General features: G+C 31.8%; 1 protein-coding gene across 1 annotated transcript in view; it reads right to left on the bottom strand.

Moving 5' to 3' along the window:
* LOC105620785 (netrin-1-like) overlaps positions 1-23,983 on the bottom strand; it is a 206,605-nt gene that overhangs the window by 29,563 nt on the left and 153,059 nt on the right. Inside the window, exons 3-4 of the mRNA XM_012202276.1 lie at positions 17,622-17,771; positions 16,247-16,342 (exon numbers count right to left, since the gene is read on the bottom strand). Of these exons, the coding sequence (XP_012057666.1) occupies positions 16,247-16,342; positions 17,622-17,771 (246 nt within the window). The remainder of the gene's footprint in view (positions 1-16,246; positions 16,343-17,621; positions 17,772-23,983) is intronic.

The following is a 23,983-nucleotide window of genomic DNA, read 5'->3' as shown; positions in this document are numbered from 1 at the left end:
TTTTCGATCGACCTAATTTATAGTTAGGTAAGTAAGTAAAAAGAACTACTTATTTATTTTGCATAGTAATAGAAGTAAGAAAATATGGATTTCTTTTTACTACACCTAATAATATTTATTGATAGAACTATACATACTACTATACTATAGTTATTACTGTTAAAATTGTAATAGTAATAATCATAATTACAATAACGTATAATTATATTTACAAATATTAAAAATTTTTCTGTCAGTGTATCAAAAATCAGTGCTCAAAATTTTTTTATGTACAATATGTTTACGCATATGTTTTCCAAAATGATTAATAATAAACTATTGTAATTCTAAAGATCCGTATATTGTACATTGAAAACTATTTCACATTACATGCAAAATGTTGTAGCTAATAAAATAAAAAAAATATTTATCAAACAAATTTCTAATCAAAAGTTTCTGATCAAAAATATTCTTGTTTTTCCTTCGTTCAATTTCTCTCAAATCTTTTCTGTTCGTTAATCTAATACTATATTTTATAGCCTGCCGAGGGCAATTTCTCGAGCTTAACGTAATTCCGTCGGAGTCTATCCGCTATAAAATTTCGCGGGGTTTCTTCCACCTCGTTCGGAAGTATCGAAAGTGCGATCGGTCATTCCTCCGCGCCGGCATTGCTTTTATCGTCGACGTCGCGACGACGAAACCCTCGTTCGGCTTTAACAGTCCGCGAAAAACAGATCGATTGCCTGCTCGTTCTCGGCACGTCATCCGAACGAATGGAAAGGTCATTTCCTGCGAAAGTTATTTCCTTTTGCGTAGCCAACAATACGTGGTCGCCGGTGCATCGCATTGTTCGTATTGTAAGAAACACAAGGGGAGGGAGGGGGGGATCCTATCGCGATCGACAAGACAACGACGAAATTGCTAGAAGAGTTGTTTCCCGATGTTCTCAAAATGTGTTTTTCCTATGTTCCGTTTTCAACTCGTCTAAATAAACGTCTGTTACATTAAATTTATTTTACTTTTGTGTTGCAAAAAAAGGAAGCCGCATTAATTATACAAAAAATAGTGAAATAAGTTAGGTTTTACGTACACTAAAAAATGTTCAGTTTATATACAATTAATCAAATGTTCAGTTAATATATCAAAAAAAATAACTTTACTTTTCTAAAGATTTAAGTAATTATTATCAGACGGTTGTTTATATTATTATATTTGGTAATTCTTAAAGATATTATCTCTAGATATTTATATATTGTAATCATTTTATTAAAATTTTCATTCAACATTTAGTAATTATTACCAGATTTTTTTTTCAGTACATATTAGAACTTGTAATGAATAAAAGATGTCATATTATTGAATTATAAAATAATTCAATAATAAATAATTTTTGAGCTATAGTTAAAGTTTTGAATTATGATCAGAGATTTAAAGTTTATGCTTATAAAGCACCTTTGATACACTATAGCTCAATTTATTATTCAGCCTTGTGTGTGACATTTTATTCACCACATTATAAGCTACATTATATGTAAAATTAAGTAATTTTATCCAATTTTCCATGTAATTGGTATAATATGGAGTCCTTTGAGAAGTTTCATGATATAACCGGAATCTTTCAAAGTATTCGATTCTTTCAAAGAAAAGTCTGCACCTTGTGCTGTCGAAGCTGGTGTTGTAACTCTCAAAAGGAATCTCATTGCAACGTCTAAATTACACGCAGGCCGTATTTACGTCGCAAGTATTTGCAAATACGTCTATAAATACATGCGATACGTGTGAGAGGAAAGCACATTGCCGCTTTAAGGTGTGTCTATGGAGGAAAAGGAAGAAAACGGGAAAGAGAACGAACCGATGTAGTGTGCAAACAGTGCTCAGGGTATGTTTTCCGAAACGGAAAGACCCTCGATGGGCGTTTATCCGAGCGCATACGCGCACGCAACACGTTTACGCGGCGGTACAGTCGTCGAGGTATACTTAAATGTGACGCGCCTTGCCATTAAAATCCTCGCCAAGATGCCTTGTGACAGCACTCTATCTCTAAATATATTTTGGAAATTAATATAACTCTCGAAATAATAAATTATTATTCTCAGAAAGTGTGTTATTTTCTACAAAAATATTGTATAATTATATATAATATAATTCTTTTGTGTACGTCTATATAATATAATGTTCCATATTAAAACAATCATGAAAAAGTAATAAAAAATATTTTAATACAAATTTTGGTTATATTACGTTAAACTTTTTAGATTAGTAACGTTAAAACTAGGAGATTATTAACGTTAAGAAATTTTCTAAAATGATTTTATTTTATCATAAATTAATGGATTGCACTTCGAATATGAATTTCTTCATTATTTCTGATTTAAAAGTTGGATCTTTATATATATTTATTATATTCCAAATTATATATATATATATATATTTAGAATATATAGATATAAAGTAAATAAATGTAAGATATCTGAGTATAATACAGATATACATAAATGAGCTTTCAAATACTGAATAATTTAATAGTTACTATCATGTATGTATTTTCGAAAGATATTACCTACCAAAATGAAACATTACAAATATTTATGTATCTCACGCAATAATACTGCAACAATAGATTATTATATGAGTTGTATACTCAGGCACAAGCATTGTACGTAACATGTTTGGATAATACAATATTTCCGTAACCTGTAATTGGATGTTTGAATCTCATGTACCATATTCTCTGCGATGTATATTTTAAAATTAGAAATTCAGAATGTTGAACTTAAATAAAATGCTTAAATATAGAAAGAAAAGTAGTATATAATAAATAGAAAGTACTTAATTTATTTGATTGCCGCATTTTTCAAAATAATATTTTCGAATCTTTTTAAGCATTTTTTACATCGATTTCTTAATAAATTGCCTTTTTATATTTTGCACTTTCACTTAAATAGGTTATAACTCGATAAATTTTACTGTAATCCCGCATATTACTCTTGTAAATCTTACTTTGTTATTAATGATTGTTATGTGAATTTTTGAGTGTGTTGTAACTCGCATAACTCTGCTAGCTGCATTTAAATGCGTCTTGCAAACCAGCAGTTTATTCGTACCATGCGATTATCGTAATATATTGCTCGAAAATTATTGCATTGATATCGTTTATCATCTTTGTACCGTCTTTTTGTTGAACATAAGTTCTTTAATCCGATGAAAGGACAAACCGACCTAAAAAAAGCGACCATAATGTAAGTCACGGCAGTGTATTATTACTTTCATTCTTTCATCAGGAAATATTAAAATACAACGATTATAAAGAGCACCGAGCGATTATAATTAATCGAAATACTCGTTATCTGAATTAACGAGTTGCATAAATCTACGACTTCGAGATCCTTTTGCCTCAACAAATCACGTTAATCGGTAAATCAAACGTGTTGAGAAACATTAGCAAACGATTCAGCGAAATTACTGCAAAGAGAATTCACATACCTTCTGTGAATAATGAGACAAGACACTATTTAACTCTACATTTAAATAAAGTTACAGGATATAAACATGGTTATGTATGTATCAACTGGTAGATCGGGATGTGCAAACGAATGTTAAGATGTATAAAAACAACGTCGCGCTACGACTCGACGTATCACTTCGCAGTGATCGACGAAGCGCGTACTTTGACAGTCATTACACGGCCACGGAATTTACACCACGAGCAAAGTAAACGCGAGATGACTTTGTCTACGCGCGACTTAACAGGACGGTACTTTCCTCACTTTACTACGATAACTCGCAGAAATAAACCGAACTGGTTTCGCGGATGGTCTTTAATCGCCGTCATTATCCATCCGTCCGTAATCCTTTACAGCATTTAAATCGTTTTTTTTCTCCGGTCTATCGACGTCGTTGATAAAATGTACTGTACGCGAGCGATTTGCACATGGAAAAGTCACAGAACACATAAACATGTATGTACGCGCGTATACATACGTAAATGAACACATACTTGATGACGACGACGACGACGAGGACTCTTTCTCTTCTTTTCTTTTTCTTTCCCTTTTTGAAGTTATGCCTCCTATGTCCCTTATGCCCGACTCTATCTAGTATTTTGCTCCCTCTGCACAAGGGAGGGTTCGCCCTCGAGTTATTATTATTTTGCCGCAGATATACATCGCGTGGATTCGCTTTAATGGTCTGACGTTTATTTCCTACCAGGGTCGGTTTTATTACTGAAACTGGTGAAGCAATTTATCTCGAAGGATTCATCATAAAATGTGTATTATATACTGAATTGAGGAATAAGCGCAATTCATCGTATGATATCATTAAGTAATATGATTTAACACTTTTCGAAATGATAATATATAAGTATGTTGCAATGTGCAAAATGTGCATTTTGAGTAAGAAAACAAAGCACTTGCTTTCATTCAGCTTACATTGAACATAAAATTATCTGCTATTAACTACAGTACACGTAAGCGATCGCTGGAAGCTTAATTTAATAACAGGTCTTGACGAAGGTTAATTTAATAACAGACCAGAGCCTCTCCTTCGGATTCGCCAATGTATAATACCCGATATTATCAAATTAGGAAACGTGTCACGAAATCTTATTCCTGACACTTGCTTCAAAGTCCAAGAGTATCTGAGAAGCAAAAGAATGTAATTTCAAGAAAATCAATTTTGAAGATGAAACCTACAATTTCGTATTTATACGTGCGCGTGGATAATTTTTAAAATAAAAGTAGACAAATTCAATCAAATTGAAATTTATAGAATAATATACATCCATACTTTAACAATTTTTTATTCTAACTGATTGTATGGCTTTAACGAATTTAAATAATCGCATTACAAGACATCGCCATCATTCTATAATTGCTAGAGTTTATTTTCAATGAAAATATGATCGAAATATTTAAACACTAAGACCTGCTTGGACTGGATATAGGATTCTCTTAATTAGATTTATTTTCATTGATCCAATTTCGTATTATTTATTATAGTTATTTAAATATAGAATTGTTAAATATTTCGCATTTGGTCGTTTTGGACTTGCCATTCTCTATTTCCCAGATATGAGATTTGATCCGACTCTGTGACTTCCTATACAATCTCAGCACAAGCAGAAAGAAAGAAAATTCTCGGAACACTCGAATGCATTGCGAATGCCTGAGAGCGTAGAGCTTCCGTTAAGGGTGGAATCGCACAACGACAAGAAGGCTCTTCGTCGACAGCGAAACGAGATTTTTCGGTTCCGCTTTGCCCGTATATTTTTCTTTGTTCCCGTGAATACTAGTCGAGTGTTCGATGGTAGATCATGAATGTTGGGGCGAAGAAAAGTACCCTCGATTTGGCAGATGATGATATATACTGTTTAAGTATACGATCGACTTTTCTTGTTTTCTCGTGATTCGAAAAAATGGGAAATTGCTTTGACGAAGTGTTACGTTTTACAAATAAATAATGACAAATAATAATGCCGGATTGTTGGTTAGCATCAATTTGTATAAAATTCTTTTTGCAATGTATCATACAAAATCGTAAACTTTTTCTGTTATGAAAGAATTTATTTTATGTTTTTTTTTTTACATTAAAGTGCTACAACGTAGGTGTGATAGTATAAAGATTGCCTTAAAATGTGATATTGATGGTAGGTAAGTTAGCAAATGCTTTGTGTTCACGTTTACGATGGATTCCCAGAAGACGATTTGTCAGAAAGATAATCGTTTATTTAATTTTATCGATCTTATATGGATATAATTTATTATTATTATTTTACGATTATGATAGAATTATATCAAGCAAAAAATTCACTCTTTAAATCTGAATCAGTGGATAGTCACTAATTACCTAGTTGGCACTGATAATCAGTGAAATTCAAGTAAAAAAGGAAGAATGTTTGAGCATTATATAATTAAAATATTGATATGCATGTTAATTTCAATTTTTCGATACTATATTCATTGAGTTTAAGCACTAAAACAAGTTAGTTAGATTACATAATAAATATTAGTTAAGTTAGGTATATATAATAATATTAAAATAATATTAGTTAAGTTATTTAATTTATTGATTACCAGACATACTTGGCACTGATGTCAGTGGTTATCCACTGATTCAGATTTAGAGAGCAAACGGATTTGAATAACATATCTATGATTAACAACAGGTTTGTTAATTGATTACACTTAAAAAGTTATTTGCAGGTGACTGTTTCGTAAATGGTGAAATATGTATGAACGCGTTTATGATAATTTGGTTGAATAATTTATTAGCATAATCGTCCTTTCGATCTCATCATTGATTCGCAATTTGCATCACAACGCCTTCTTGTCGTGCCAGAGTGATTGCACTGACCAGTTATTTATAGTTGCGTAAGAATATACATTGACGAATTAAAACTAGAGCTGCGTAACAAATCGACGTCACCGTATAAGCCAAATAATTAGACCAAATTTATCAGGCAAGAGTTACGTATAGAAAGACATCTCGCACCTGTCCGCCCTGTAGAAATAGAGCTTTCCGCGCGTGTTTATGGTAATCTCGACTGAATAATTTATCAAGATAATCACTCTTTTATCCCTGGCCCGCGTTCGTGATTTGCATCGACAAGTCGCGCGAGTTGCGCGGCTTGTTTAAAACTGGATTGAATAAAGATACATCGGTTTCTGCAATTGAAATGATAAATCAATAATAATTCACTTATCCCATTGATTGTTTCGCCGTTTGATATTTTTTAGGCCTTTTCTTTTTTCCTTTTCTTTTAGATTTATTGTAGTTTGTTGCACAACAAAACTCTCGTAAAGACGCGGTTAATTACGATCACTTACTAATCACTGGAATAGCAGAACATTCTCAAACTTAATCGGATTTATTGTGACGAAAGAATAATGCGATAAAAGTACAAAGCTTTATAATTCACTCGACAATCATGATTCTCGAAATCTCAAACAGTGAAAGATTTTGACAAATCATAAACGAAATATAAAAATGTTGAATTTATGTTACACAATTGACAAATATTAAAATATAATTTTTTCGACGTTTTCTAAGTCTTTTTTGGCACAAGCGAAATTTTATTTCTGAATTAAGAGAGAACGAAATCTCTCTCCTAAAATAATAAAAAAACTATAATGTAACAGAATGTAAAAAAAGTAATTCTGAATTTTTCTACATTTTTTGAAAGCTCAGAACAGTAAAAAAATTTGAACTGAACGAAAAGATCCAGATTATAGACGAAAAAAAGTAAAAATATGGTTGCAGATGAAGGATTACATTTAATGTTTATTTAAGAAATCAAGTTTTGATTGATTGTGAAAATGTATTTATAGAAATTACGATTTAAGTAACAATATTCTACTCTCTCAATCGAATGGAAATCGTTGGCAATGATAATGAGTTCACGAAACGAAGAGAATAGAATGTATTACAATAGCTTATTTAACGGAATTGATTTAAAATACAGAGCAGAATATTCGGTGTAGTTATTTCGTAGTGTACGTTAAATATTTCGTGATAGCAAGGGGCGGTTACGATGTTTATTTTGATAACAGCGGGGCGTAGATATATGTATATACAAGGCTGTTGCGCGTTATCATTCTTGGATTGAGACTCGAGTCGATTGGCAAGAGTATATGCTCCGTATATCGTCGCATTACCCATCGTATATGATCGCAAATTCAAAGAAACATAATTACTTCCTGCGAATCATCAATATGCGCGATAAATTGACTTCCTTGATTAATAATTATAAATGTATTGACTATTTATCAATACGAGAGTTTGTGAATCATTCATTTTACATAGTAATATAAGATGAAAATTTTAAATTACCTACTAATATATGTATATAAATCCATATATCGCGTATAGATATATTTCTATTTCTCTAACGATGTTTTATTATTACGAATGTATCTCACGTCGCGCTTTAAATTTTTCGCTGATTTGCTCATTATTTTCTGATTAAGAGCACGGTATACAATTTAAATAGACAGAATGAATGATTGACAAATCGACAGAATGAATGATTACAATAGTATTTAATTGGATTTACGTTTGAAATATATTGCGTATGCAGATTGAAAATTTCGATTGAGCACATTTTCGGATGATTATAAATGATCATCATTTTTAAATTTTTCATTTAAAAACGAAACGACTGTGATTGTGAGTTGAATATCGTTGTGATATCTTATTAATTAATAAATTATAATTAAATCAATTTCGATATATGTCAATTGCCTAATATAAATTCGTTTGTACATCGCAATTATTTGCAATTTGTTAAAAATTCCCACTGAGATTTTATTGGACAAATTCGTGAGATTTGTCAGTATCGAGCCTTGTATTTTTTCCCATCATTTTCGTGATTGCAATTCGACGGATTACATCACAACGGATAATAGTAAAGTGCGCGTTGCATGCGATTAGCGTCAGGAGTGCCGTACGATTATTCTATGTAACGATCATAATTAATCATGTTTTTGAGAGTATTGTGTTGTGCACGAGTGCGAAAAAAAAAAAAACAAAATCTATAAGGAGGCTTAGGACACATAGGCGCGAAATAATCATAAGGTAAATTTTTTATTAATAAAAATCTTTATAAAAATTGTGCTTGAAATAAAGATTTATTAATAACGATTTATAAACACAATTTATATCTCATTGCGTGTTATCTAAAGTTGAAATCACATGATACAATCTCTTAAATAATAAGCAGGTATGCTGCTATGATGCATGAACATGCATGAACATGTTCTACGATTTATTTAACGCTGTAAATATTTCAGTGACCAATCAAAAGAAAAAAAATTTACGAGTTGACCAACAAAGCATGCTTCAAAGCGTTTGCAGCGTTAAGCGGATTGCACCTCTAGAATACGTTCAGGCATCAAAATCGGCATGCAGTATGCATGCTTATCATTCAAAAAATCATGCGTCATACGATTCCAGCTTAATATTGCAGCGTGTTCTACAGTCGTATATTTTAATTTAATACATATCGGGAATAATCTTTCCATTTCTCACAATCGGCTTATTGTTAATATACTTTCAAATTCTCTCTAATCAAAATATGGACAGTCTATGTTTCAGGATGATACTTTATTTCGAATATCTCTCTCGATATTTGATACATAATTCGTATAATTATGAACGCAAATTATAATTATAAATACGAGTGTCTAAATTGATTTTTTATCTTTAATTAATTCTGTCAGAGACCGCGGAACGATCAATCGTCTCGACCATCGGTATTGTACGTCAAAACCGAATCGACTCGCGTATTTTTCTTCGTTCTCGCGACTCGCGAGACTCCCGAGGCACGCGATGAACACACGCGTGGGTGCGATGCGGTGCATTGCGCTGCACTACGCGAGAATTACGACGTGCGTTTGGTTGTGTGGCGGGGCATTAACATATAGATGCGATCCGTGACGCGGAATGTACACGCCGGATATGCGCGCTTATGTTACCGCGCGATGATACGCGAACTGAGGGGAGTAGGCCGCCTTCGACAGGGGTAAGGTAGCCGAGGGCTACCAGTTCGTCGTAATTACCGCGCTGCTTATGAATAACGGCGGGGGCGGACACGTGAGATCGCGCGGGTCCATCCCCGCGGCAGCGGAAGGCCCGCGAGAGGGATCGGAGCCCAGTAACGAGCCGGTCGCGTATCTGACGACGATCACGCCGGTTCGCGGCGAACCGCGCGATTTGCAACCCGCGTGGGTGGATCGTGTCAAGTGGATCTTCTCGGCGATACTTACCTTATGTTATAATAATGTATAAACGTTAAGCCTGAAGTACATATATAATCCGTTCGCTGCCGATTTTCATTGGCAAAAATGTTATTTATTAATAGATTTTTTACAATAAGCTATTAACTAAGCTTTAAACCGTAAGAAATTGATCAATCGTAGTCGATTATTCTTCTTACATTCGACTGTGATTAGCTTCTCAATTTCTCACAGCTTAAGACTTAAAGCTTAGATAATGATTTATTGTAAAAAGCCCATGAAAATTTCTTATCAATTACATACATGATTATTTTTCTATTTGCATCGATTCAAATGTAACTCTTCTCCTTCTTGAGTTGATTTTCTTCGGTATTAAAGGAAGAAGTCGATTACGATGAATAGAAGATAGATGAATATTCAAATAGTGTTCTAATGAAAAGTTACATGTTCTAGAACATGACATTTATTTCAGAAAATTAATTCTATGCGTGTTTTTACTAAAAATAATTATTTTGTTTTATTCCTCAATAATAAAAATATAAAAGTAATGAATTGCAATTGTCAACATTGCAATAATAAATTCAGCTCGATAATATGAATATAGTATTCGCGCCGATTGCATTTGAAATATCTATAATTAAATTATTTGCAATCAAAATAATGATTTATAACGATTAAATAACGTCCATATGATGTTTATAAGTTTATACGATATTTTAAATCCCTAAATTTAAATGTACATCCATAAACATATTACCATATATGTATATTACGATACATTTACAATCATTATAATGCTATTTTCGGCATGCTATATCAAGCAAGAGTTTCATAAATTTGGCATAAATTTTGATACTTTCTAACATGCTCTTATAACTCTCTTTATATACTCTCTTTCCGCTTTGCTACGATAATATAATATAAAATATATCGTAATGGCATATACCTGCTTATACAAATAATATAAGATAGTTATATAGAAGTGCATTAAATTACGAAGTTAAAGTAGCAGGAATTGAAAAATAAAAAGATAAGTCAATCTCGCTTTGCCATCGGGCAAAATAACGAGAGAAGAAGTACACGAGAATGAAACTAGTAATGAAGTCTAAAAACTTGCACGCGACGAGAGCGAGCATGATCAGTAGACTTCGTTTTAAATGAAATTTTGACGCGAAAATCAAGAATCGATTTAATCTTGATCGTTTGTTTCTTTGAGATACAAATGGATATAAATGTAAGTAAGTCGATTAATACCGGTTCAATATTTTTTAACATTATGTTAACCAACGCAATTTAATCTAAAATTAGCTTGTTACAAGATATCCTAGACTCACGGATTCTTTTAGCTGTCAGAAAAAATGTGAAAAGTTCCAGTTTTCTTTAACGAAAACTCGATCCAAAATTATTCTCTGTTATCTTCTTTTTACTTTTTACATAAAATATTTTAACATAAAATATTTTAACAATTGAATAAAAAATTATATTTTTATCAAAATGTAAACTTTACTTCAATTGTTGTAATAAATTGGAAACATAATATTATATTTATAATATAATATTTATTAACAACAAATATATTAATAAATTGAAAAATGTGAGTTAAGAAATTTAAGGCACGTGAGTGTTAATCCGTGATATCCAATATCTACATATAAATATCATATGTAAATATCAAAATTTCTTCATTAAAATGACTATTATTTTCTTAGTTATCTATTCTTACGTTATCTATGTCTGAGATATCTGCTGTATAAGAACGTTAACTTGCAACGACTTATCGCGACATTATCGAGATACTGAGGCCGCGATCGTGATTTCGTGGGGAAAGAGGAGCGACTGCAAGAAGACTATTTCCAGGAGGCCTATTACGGTAGATAATTTACGCAAGTCGTTCCTGCGGCAGTTTCCCCACAAGAATTTACAGCGACAGTGCCACTCGGCGCGACACTCACCAGGTGTAAATTCGATTACGATACTACTTGCGTCGATATTTCACTTCTGTACGAGTGGAGTAGGTAACGTCGCTGCGTAATCTACAAGCGAAATTATGTGCACCATGTAGGCGGCAAAATTTCTACGCGTCTCATAAAGAAACACGCGATAGCAAAAATCAAACGGGAACAAAATTGAATCATTCCGTCCCAATATAAACGTTAGTTCACAAGAATTTTAAGTATTTTAGAATTGGGAAAGTAAGCACATCGAAGTATTAGTTCGCAAAATAAAATGTAGAAAAAGAAATTTTTGCGAATTATGAATATCTTTTTTAATGTCTTATCTATACGGTGATAGTTTCCGCTAACACATGTAATTTTATGATAATTTTTGTTAATCTGTTTCTCAATTTATATTAAGTTAATAAAATTTTTATTAACTTACCCAGATAACATGTTGCTAAGGTATTTAAAAGACATCGTTTAGACATCTTTTAGACATTTTTTAGACATAAAATATCTAAAAGATGTTTTAAATATCTTATTCAACATAAATCTAGGTTAATAACACAATATTTTAAATACTGGTACATATATTAAAATACTTGAATACATTTTTGTAAAGATTTTTTATCTGAGAAATATAATAAAATTATTCATTAGCTGAGAACTTTTGGCAGTCACTGTATGTAACCTTTAAACTTAGAAATAGGATAAGTTATATATATATATATATATATATATAGAAATACTCTCAAAAAAAATTTCTTTGTAATGAAAAAATAAATTGTCGTATTATAATCTCTTAATTGTATTAAATAGTTTTATCTTCAGTTCAATGCTTGCAAAACAAAATTAGTCAAATAAGAATAATTTCTTTAACGATCGCAATATCTGATAATTAGTATCATATCACCCGTGGGTTGTATTTGGCCCCAAGTGCAAACTCGATCACAATATTCCTCTTCGCGCATCGATATTTCATTCGCGTTCGAAATGCAGGGAGCGTCGAGACGTAATCTGCGCTCTGCATATGGAACACGCGTGGGTAGAAACGCGTGCATTCGCTGCAACGAGAGAACTCGAGAGGGACGACAACTACGAGAGCCTCTCGCTTTTCATGCCGTCAATTTTCAACTTGGAAAAATCGCTCGATCCATCGTGAACGCGAGACGTATTGTCAGCACAGTTTTACAAGTTTCAAATCAACATCTTATCTGATTATTGTAACTGCCGAGTGAAAGTCTGTTTATCCTGATTTCTGTTGCGATATACGCGATATCAATATAAACATGACACTAAAATGGATGCAGAGCTGAAATATTTTGATGAACGACAAATTTAATCTAATTATAAAATACAAAAATAAATATATATATAAGAGAAATATAAATAGAATTTATATAAGTGATATTTATAAAATTATAAATAAATATATTTTTAGCTAATTAGAAAATAATCTAAAATAATTGAATTACAAAAGTTAATTGTATATTATATTAAATAATTTTTAATATTTTGAAATTATATTAAATAGTACTATAAATTATTCTATATTTTTATTGTAGAATAATCAGTGACATAAGAAATCATTTGCATATAGATTAAAACAGTTTTAAACGTAGGAGAGAACTATTTTTCTACAAAATCAGAAGCTATTTTCTGTAATCCTTAAGACGTGGGGACGATACTAAATTAGGACATAAAGCTTTCTTGTTAAAGTTCTAGGACAATAACTATGTTAGTGTATATCGACGGCTTCTAATGTTTAATTCTTCTAATGTACCGCAGTATTGATTTATATACCGCGTCTTAGTATTTTTTAAACATTTATTCCAATCAACGTAGACTCTTCATAATATTTAAATAGAATTTAGTGCTTGTAATAAATTTTTTATTTTGTCAAGTTCTATTTTTAATTGTATAAAAAAATATCTATAAGGTATCTGAAGCATAATATTTTTAAGCACATACAAATTAAAATATTTTTTTATTTAAAAAAATTACAAATTTGTATTGCGAATATGTACATATTAATTTGAAACTTGAATGAAATGCGTATATATCAAATTTAATTAGAATTGAATTCTGTCAGATTTTATCTTTTACTTCTTTTATAATATGTATCTTTTATAATATCTCAGTTGAGAAAATATCGGCATTTAAAACCTAAATTTATCGAGATGCATCGAGGTCTGGAATAAAGGATTCGCTCACTTGCTCGAACACGGTTAAGAGCTCGCTGTGAAAATCGCGCATCGTCTACGCGAGTGAAAATGCCGGAGTAAACGGGCGAGCCGCAAGCGAGGGTAGTTTTAATTAAGCCATTAGGGGTGGCTGAGAGGCTGCGACCGAGCGGCTAGACGTTCCGACCCTCTTTCTCCTTCTCGCTCGCTCACCAGCTCTATCTGCTCTGTCTGCTTAAATTAATATAGCGCCTGCATTCCGTTCTACCACGTGGCGACGAAGCTCGTATCCAGATCGACTTCCTTCCATCCTGATTAATCTTCGTTAAATTTACGGAAATAATAATGTGATCGTACTCAGAATCGTACCAAAGTTTATTTAGTTACGTATGCAATACGTGTCAAAAGTTCAGCAGTTTCTCATTATAAATTTGAATTTCACGGATAAATTTTAACTTCTTTTTTAATGATGATTTCTTAAGAAGTAATGATTTTTATTACTGTATAAAGTTACGAAGTTCTTTTTCTTTAACATATCATAGTTTCGATATTAATGCTTTTCGAAAAGTTAATCTTGAAATTTAGTAGAAAGAGATTCATTTCCTTATCAATAATATTTTTTTACTTATCTATTTTGCAGATATTTTTGATAATACAGAATAAAATATCGTAGAATTTTGTATAATATGTATTTGCTCAGTTCTGTCATGTTTTCAAGTAATATTAATTCTAAAACCATGCAAATGATATAAATATAAAATATTAATGTAAAAAGAACGTGGATTATATTTAAAGAGTATCATTAGCAACGCAGATTTTAAAGTATAACAAATTCATGATTCATTAATTATTTATAATAATTTCAAATTGAAGTGCAAAGTAAATTTTTCTTTTGTATTTATTTTGAAAAATTTACGCGAATTGATTTTAAAATATCTTGATATTAAAATATCTTAATACATGCTTTCTTTTACTTTTAATTTCGCACGAAATAACGTTTTTTCAGTATCATTTCAATATCACAATGGATTCATGACACACAAAATTGGGAGAGTATTATGCTCGTATTTATTTTATGTTTACCAGCGCTAAATGCTTGATTTTCATCTCACGTTTATATTAAATCATCGTACAAGACAAATGTAACTCAGAATCGGACAGGGACATTAGTGCTGAATACGTGACATTAGAATATTGACCTACGTTAACATCGCTTTCCTCTTAAGACTCGAGATGTTATTCTCCCTTCTGTTTCTTCTGTCTTTCCCACTCATCTATTTTATCTTCTTACGTTTCATCATTCACTAGTAATTTTTACGTCGTCTAGTGTGTCACTAGAGTGTTCGACGCGTCGTACCGTAACACTCGGAATGTCAAGTAGTTCGACCAGGATAGTTAAACGCAAACAAGCAAATTATACATAGTCGCATGGAAGTGCGTATATACTGAACAAACATATAACGAACCAAAAATAGATATTGTAGTTAAAATAAGATATGTGCATAATAGACGTTAGAAGTTTTAATATATGTATGTTTTTCTAAGTTAACAGTTACAATATTTAATAGAAACATTTGCAATTTTTTATCTAAAAAATATTTTTTATTATATGGCTTTTACGTTGTGGGATATAATTAATTCATTAGTAATTTTAATTAATTAATAATTATAATTGATTCTTTATACGGGTTTTCTTTAAAGAAGAAATTTCTTTACATGGTTTACGGATTATCTTGCACATCTTGATGTATCGTTAAATATTAATGTTTCATGAACATTGCAGTCCACTTTATCAAAGTGAGAAGCAACTTGATATAATAATTGACATTTAATAATATTCCAAGACATGGAGATAATCAGATAAACCGTATAATTTTTCTTGAATTATAATTAAATAGAATTATAAATGAACAGTGAACGCAAATTTTCAGACCTTTGGCTACATTTGGATTTTGGCGTATTGATATAGTTAAATAGTTATAATATTTAAAAAGTAATGGTGATAACTGATGTAATAATTAGCGAATATTTACTGTTTTTTTCAGTAATAATATACTGATTTACTTTTAGAGGATTTACTTTTAGAGGTTGTGGTTTTCTGCAGATTGAATCTACAGTTATAAGTGTGGCACTGAAGTCAGTAATAATACACTGATTCACTTTTAGAGAGTACGAGTATAATTATATTTGACTTCGTGAATGGAATACAACTGTCGATTACCATTACTTTTCAAATATTATAACTATTTAACTATATCAATACGCCAAAATCCAAATGTAGTCAAAGGCACAGCGTTAATTCGAGCAAAATAGCGTGAACAAATGAATATATATAAATGTCTGAAAATTTGCGTTCACTGTTCATTTACTCAGTGTATATACGCACCTTCGAATTTACTTTGCACTTACTTACCAGCTCGTCCGTCGTATCCACGCTCGTCGTCGTCGTCCTCATGCTCGCCGCTCTCTTCACCAGCCGTACCTTGCGTCTGTACGACTCTGGGTATCTCTGCAAGAATACGAGATAAATGAGAGGATCGAGTCTGGATGGAAGGCTGAGTTAATCCTGCAGATAATCATGCTAAGAACTTCTCGCTCGAATTATTATAATAATAATTGTTTCTCTCTTATAAAGAGATTGTGAAAAATATTTTCTGATCTTCTCGGAAATAGGAATATCATTAATAATCATTAAAATCTTAAAGACGTTATCTTCTTCGGCGGCTTTTTTAATATATTTAAAAATATAAATGTTCATTATTTTATATTTGTGATCTGAAGTAATGTGCATGAAATCTGAGTGCATTGCTCGAAGCACAAACAACCGTACGACATTTTCGCTCGTCCTATATTTATTACGCTGTCTGTAACCCTTTTTGCACGGTAAAATACAAGCATTGTGTCTTCGTGATACTCGGAGGCGGGTAACGATGTAATCTTTCGTGACACGAACACTCGTTCTTGATTGAAACTCGATTTGAAACTAAAAGCCATCCGTGAACGGTGGAAGCAGAGGATAGGTCTCGATCCGATGGTCGCACACACGTTTTTGCAAATTTCGCCTAATTGGACAAGCGCGAGGAGATCCAGTGTCGAGATCGTCGCGTGTTCCTCCCGATCGATCGATCGATCATTCTCGAGAGCAGTACGGGTGTGGTCGAGCAGCTCTAGTGTTTTTTTTGCTCGACCTTCTCGCCACCCTGGTAGCAGACTAAAAGATCGAACGTGAAATCATCTTGGTGAGAAACTTTTTGCATTCTCTTTCTGGTCATACAACATTGCGCATCTTTGTATCGTAATGTGCACGCGAATATATCGATAACGATAAATCGCATTGACAGAAAGAAGTTTTGCGATATTTTTTTCTTTTATTTTGAATTTATAAATTCATATTTTAATTCATATTAAATTCTCTATAATTTTAGCATTCTGAATCTACTTTAAAGCATTATTTTTGAAAAAACTGCGAAAGAGTTCAAATATTCTCAAGAAATGTAATTGTAAGAAATCCGCTTTCTCTTTCATTTTTTTGACTGACTAGTTTCTTAAATTTATTCAAATGTATCATAACATCATCTTATGAAAAGGTACACAATTTCTCTTATTCTCTGTAGTCGGAATACTATCTTCCTCGTTGTATCGCGACATGCTTGGCGTAGCTCGCACAAAACGAGCTTGGCTCGAGGGGGGTGACGAGCGTCGACGGAAACGAAATCGAAATAAAAGATAAACGCGGCAATGAAACCGGGTATCAAGCACAGTGAACGCACGCGTGGGCGTGTACTTACTGATGCAAGGCGCAATATGCGATCTGCTCTGTTGGTAGCCCCTGGCGCATCTGTTGCAAGTAATACCGGTTACGCCGTCTTTACAGGGACACTGGCCGCTGCTCTGGTTACAGGTCTTTCCAGAAGCTCCGATCGGATGGCAGTCACACGCTGTAACACAGAAAATGAGCTATTTAGTTAATAGAAAACAAACGTAATCTTATCAAAATAAATTTTTGAGAAAATCGAAAATTAATAAGGATAATATATATATTGCTTTTTTTTATTTATATGTATATTATTTTTGTTGTATAGAAATCATTCAGAATTGATTTTATTATCTTGAACATCGAATATGTATACTATTCTCTTTTAGCTTCTGCACGGAAAGTATAATTTTGCTGAAGTATCTAAAAATTTAGTATATAACTCTGAAAAATAATTTTGATGGACTATTAAAATAATTATGTGGGACACTAGTTGATTGCTAGAATATTAAAACTTTTTTCAGCTTTGCTCATCATGCTCGAGTTTCCTATGTAATTATTTTGATGGTTCAACAATATTATTTTCAAATCTAAATCTAGTTAAATTTTTACATATTTTAGTAAAATCATTCTTCCCATGATAATTGGAAAAAGCGTGATAATTTAGCGATGTGATATAAATGGTATGATTAATTAATTATTGGAGAAAATTTTATGTCAAAGCATAACTGAAAATCGAATGAAAGAGAGCTTTAATCAAGTTGGTCGCACCAAATCCACTTGCGTCAACCCGCTGGTATTAGTGTATAGTGTTCGAATTTACTGTCGTCTGCATATCTCGTTATGCTGTACCGCACCTTTGAGATACGTTGATTCTATTAAGAAACAGCATAGATAGGCGACCCGGAAAATGATGGAGATAGCCAAACAGGCGTGACGATCCGCTACCTGAAATTAAGATAAAGCGCGGACTTTACATGGCGCCTATAAAAGGACCTTGGCCATTGACTGCATCTCGATAAATGGAAGATCTTATGCAAGATAAAAGCGCTTCATTCCCACGAGCAAGACACGAGAAGTATACTAATGTGGTGGAAGTTCTCGCGATTATCAGCAAATTGAAAATAAACCAAAATTTTTGAGATTAATTATAGAAAATATAGAAATTAAAGAACTAATTTCTCGAATTTACATTTAATTTTTAAATAATTTAAGATTAAACTATATTATCGAAATTATGTTTAGAAATATTTGAATTTTAATTTGACTTCAATAGAAAATTTATCATTAGATAATATCATTATCATTTATTAGATAATAAAATGTCCAAAAACATTCAACCAAGAAATATCTCTCATTAAATATATAACTAATAATATCAGATATCTCAAATATTTTAATGCCACACAGTGGTCCTATTTTTATAGATAAGATTTTTTTATTTCAATTTCTTAATTAATTAAAATTTTTTCTGTAACAAAACTGTAGAGATATCAATAGATTTCTAATTATAAATAACTAAAAACAAAAAATATTTCACAAATTGAATTCAGAGATATAAATAGATAATGAAATTTTATTCTTTTCTCAGATGTGAATTAAATTATGAAAATTTTAATTGATTATAAGAATATTAGAAATGGAAAAGTTGCAAAAGATATATCCTGAAATTTTTTAGAAAAGCTAAATTTAAAATATTTAAAAAATCTCATTTAAAATTAATTTGATTAAAGTGGGATATACTATATATGGTGTATTATATATGTATCGTAAATGATAAAAGGGGACTGCGGAGATGAATGCATTCCAATCTTATCCTAATTTTATGCGCCCTAATCTTACGTAAGGCATGAGTGTGCAAGATATTAAAGAGCCCTTCGCGATTGCTACATGTATGGTAGAACGAAGAGAATCTTCATTGGTCATTCCAAAGGATTTATAAAATCAATCAAGCGTACCTCGACTGGATCGCCATCAAAGCATACTTTAGAGAAAGCTTATAAGCCTCCTTTGATGAAGAAAATATTTTTTAAGCTGAAGAGAAAAGCTAATAAATATTCAAGCGACCACACATTTAGTTATACCGAATAATTTGCATAGATACAGGAATGAATAACAATTATTTCTTCGAATACTCCTTTGTTTAATACGTATAAATGAAGATTAATTTCTCTTTAATTTATATTGAAGACTTATCAAAAATTAGGGGCGATTGTTATTGCTAGTTATATTATTAATACATCAGTTAATGACTCGAAAATTATAGAACAAAAGGAAAGTGATAAATAAAATTGATTTATTGTTTCAATTTAACAGGTGTTACTTGAATACTATAAGAATGATACCTGTGTGTTTTCTTTTGTAAATTAAAATGCAAATAACTTGTGAAGATAAAAGGGAAACATAGATCATGGTACAAGTTATCATAATTATATGAACATTCCGTCTCTCAAGAGAGTCGTGCGTCGCCAGCGAAATTTACTACCAATAATCGCAACAAAATTGTGCTCATCATAAAATAATAACCGGACTGATTTACGACAATCGTGCGTAATCAACTGCAGTTATGAATCCTTCTCGTAAATTGTATCGTGTTGATAATACAGGACAATGAAAAACTTATGTCGCACACGAAGGACTAAAATTAGCTATGTGTGCAAAATGAATCTCATTATTTAACATACGAGACATATTGATAATTAAAAAATAAATACATTAGTGAATTAAAAGTATTTTCGAAAAAACATTTTCAGGGAAAAAATAAAGTTTATTGAAATAACAATTTAAAATTTAATAATAGAGGTGGCTCAATAACATGAAACATAAATAAAAAGGAGCATACAGTCATATACGCAAAATATTTTTTGCCAAAGTCATATATTTAAAATTAAAAATGTATTATTACATTTTAATTTTAAATATGTAATGTATGTATTTTGTACAAAAAAAATATCTTGCGTATTTGACTGTATGTTCCTTCCTATTTATAACAATTTAATTTAAATATGTGGCATAGTTTTTTTTTATTATATGTAATTATTTTGATGAGAATAAGGTACATTAATCGCTTTTATAAATATCAATTAAATACGATTTGTTCATTTTATAACAAAATCATTATTCATGCAATAAATAGATTCTAATTATCTTAAGCTTACTAAAGTCGAGGCAATAATTAAACGAGACTGACGTCTCACTGTTTTCTAGAACTGAGTAATCATGGGACAAAGTTGATCCTTATCTTCTTTCGCAACTCTCTCGTCAAGAGCTAATTGTATCGCGTGTGGTGTATGAGACAACGTCTCGTTTAAATTTCCATTCTCGGCATAAATTACCATCTGTTTCACGAGACAGTCCACGAAAATTAATGGGGAACACGATTCACATAATTCTCAATCGTCGACGGTTCGCACATTGACGTGAATTGTTGTTCGATCGTTCTTGAGCGAGCTCTTGAATCCACTGCTTAGATTCATGGCGCGTAATCAAAATACAATCGCCCAATAAAAATTTTATTGCTATGGATACATAGCTTCGTGATTAGTGACATAAATTCTGATATAAATTGGACTCGCCAATATTTCGTACAGACCGATGCCGGCAGCATCTTGTATCTTATTTAACTATTTATTACCGAAGTGAACTCGACGTGGCAATAATATATTAATCGGTTTTTTTAAGAATGAGATTAAAATTTTTAATAGTTATTGAAATAACAGAATATTATTGTCATTCATATAAATTGAGCTAGATGGAATAAAAACAGCTTGTTTACGAGAGTTATGAAAAAGAATAATTTTCCATGTAATTCATAAAGAAACATCATAAAAAACAGTAATATATTGTAAAAACCTTGAAGAACTGTCTTAATATTTGAACGACTAATTTTTCTGTTATCAATCAGATTTTATCATTTAGCACCATTTAACTTAGATTGCACGATGAATAGCTTAATCAACTGTGAACGTGCGCGAGCCAGTTCAATCGGCGATGTAGATTACAATTCCGCGGACGTGTGTCACGGGAGGTCATAACACGGTTTATTGGTCACGCGGCGTTGTCATTAGAAATGTCATAAACAGTGATTAGAGGCACCACGGTATAGCGACGTAGTTCAAGGATTATTACGATTCTTGTTGCGACGACCGCCGCCGGGGATACAAATTGCCGTCGTCTCCGGCTGCTGTCTCCGGTCGACGTTGGAAACGACGTTCGACTTTCGACACCTAAATCGCTATAACGGTTGTTTCGTATCCGTGCGACTTGTCTCCGGAGACAAGGAGTCGTTTGTTCCCTCGTTACGGGCCCTTTCATTACCTATAAATTCGTTATGCAACTCTCGCCGCGAGACGCCAGACGTCGGAGAAGAAAGCGGTATCTCGCGTTACGATACCGCGTGGAAATCATTCGAATTCGTGGAAAGGATTCGTGGATATCATTAAAATCGATCGTCACAGTTATTGCAATAGCATTGCGCATTGCAAAGATAACTTATCGAAAAGTTAGCCTTGCTTCTATTTTTTTACTTTTTGTCACTAATTTATATTTATTATAAATTATAATATAATTATATAATATTAAACAACTTTAGATTTGAAAATTATTCGGGTTTCAGTACTTATTCACAATTAAGCCTAAAATAAATGTTTATAAGAGTAAAAGTCTCCATATAGTTGATAGTAGAATTTCAAATTGCAAATTAATTAGGTTTATTGTTATTTAAAATAATATTGTTATTATTGTTAGTTTTGATTTCTGCAAATTTAAATAAGACTATATAATATACACACTTCTAAAGAATTAACTACATGTATATGTAAAAATAATTAATAAGTATAATGAAATAAAGCGAATACATTCAGTGATTTGCGATTTCAATATAAAGAAAAGTCTTCAGCAATCTTCGTAATTCTAAGAATAAACATGCGAAGATCAGATGAAGGTTGTTCGAAAGTTGACGATTAAACATAGTACTCGCTAAATAAGGCCGTCAATTAACTTTTTTTAGTACCACATTATCTTATTACGTAACAAATTGCATAAGAGACTTATCCAAGAGATATTTCTTACATGCGATCTAAAAAGCTAATGTTACATGGATTTGATAACGATTTTAGCAGAATAGAACAGGAAAAGGAAAATAATAATATTTATATATTTATTTTCTTGAAACTGCACTTTCCCTAATTTATGAAAGCAATTTATTCTATTTTTTCTAACTTGGAATGGAACAACTCAAATTACAAAATTGTTAGAATTACAGGAAAAAGAGTTACATGAAAATAAGCTTGTGGTGAGACATTTAGTATGTAGAACTTGCATCAATGATAATAACTATGATTTCCCTTCATTGCTGGCACGCAAGTGTCTCGTATCTCATCTACCATCTTTTGGCATGTTTCTTCAGATATTAACGCTAAGAAGCCATTTCGTTTGTTCCCTATCTTTCGTTTATTAATGAAATCTAAGCTGGAAAAGACACTATGTGCGCATGGCCGCGGTTAAATCCATTAAGCGAAGGGAATGAGACGAAAACGACTATGATGCCCGTGTACAATAGATCTCCCCCTATCTTTAGACAACTATTCTACGGAGGCACGTTGCTATTCTAATGAATTCTATGTTAACCTGATCGCCAGAATCGGAAACGGGAATTATCGGATTATCGCGCTAGCGGTAAGCCCAGCCGGTTGTGCCGTTTTCACATGGAATTAAATCCAGGATTAAGAGCAACGTCTATTCAGAATTGCTTGTCACTTAAACTGTATTCTTGTTCGTTAGTTGCAGCTAATTATTTTGTACCGCCATAAAATTCTGTCTTTTATTGATAAATTTGTTGTAACAATTTTTATTATGATAAGTGTAGAAAAAAATTTTCATGTAATAATTTTTATTTTAATTTTTTAAACGATTATTTAGATTTGCTCTATTGTTTCTCACAGTATATGAAAATCCCATATCTTCAGTATTTCATATTTCATATTTCTAGTAGTTCATTCCAGAGATTCTCAAGTAAGAGATTGAATATCATTTGATCCGCTATATTTTTTTCAAAATTTGCTTAAGATAGAATGAGATATCCATGTATCTCATTCCATCTTATGCATCCGTTTCTATCTTAAATGTCTTGAAAAATATGATGGATCAATCAGAAGTTGTCTAAACAAAATAGTGTCTAATCTCTTATTTGAGGATCTCTTATAGTTATAATCTTATTTATTCTATATTGCTATTGCAGGATTTTTGACATTTTTGAATATTTCTTTTGAAAACTGAAAATCGAACGACGTATCTACAGTAGAACAATATCAAAAAATTAAAACTGAACATTGAATAGCCACCTTTAATCATTCGTACATAACTCTCGCTCTCTCTTTCGCTTTCTCTCTCTCTCTC

Source organism: Atta cephalotes (genome assembly GCF_000143395.1).
Source record: "Atta cephalotes unplaced genomic scaffold scaffold00002, whole genome shotgun sequence".
NCBI lineage: Eukaryota > Metazoa > Arthropoda > Insecta > Hymenoptera > Formicidae > Atta > Atta cephalotes.
Note: the sequence above shows the minus strand (reverse complement) of the source record. Positions and strands in the feature narration are given on the sequence as shown.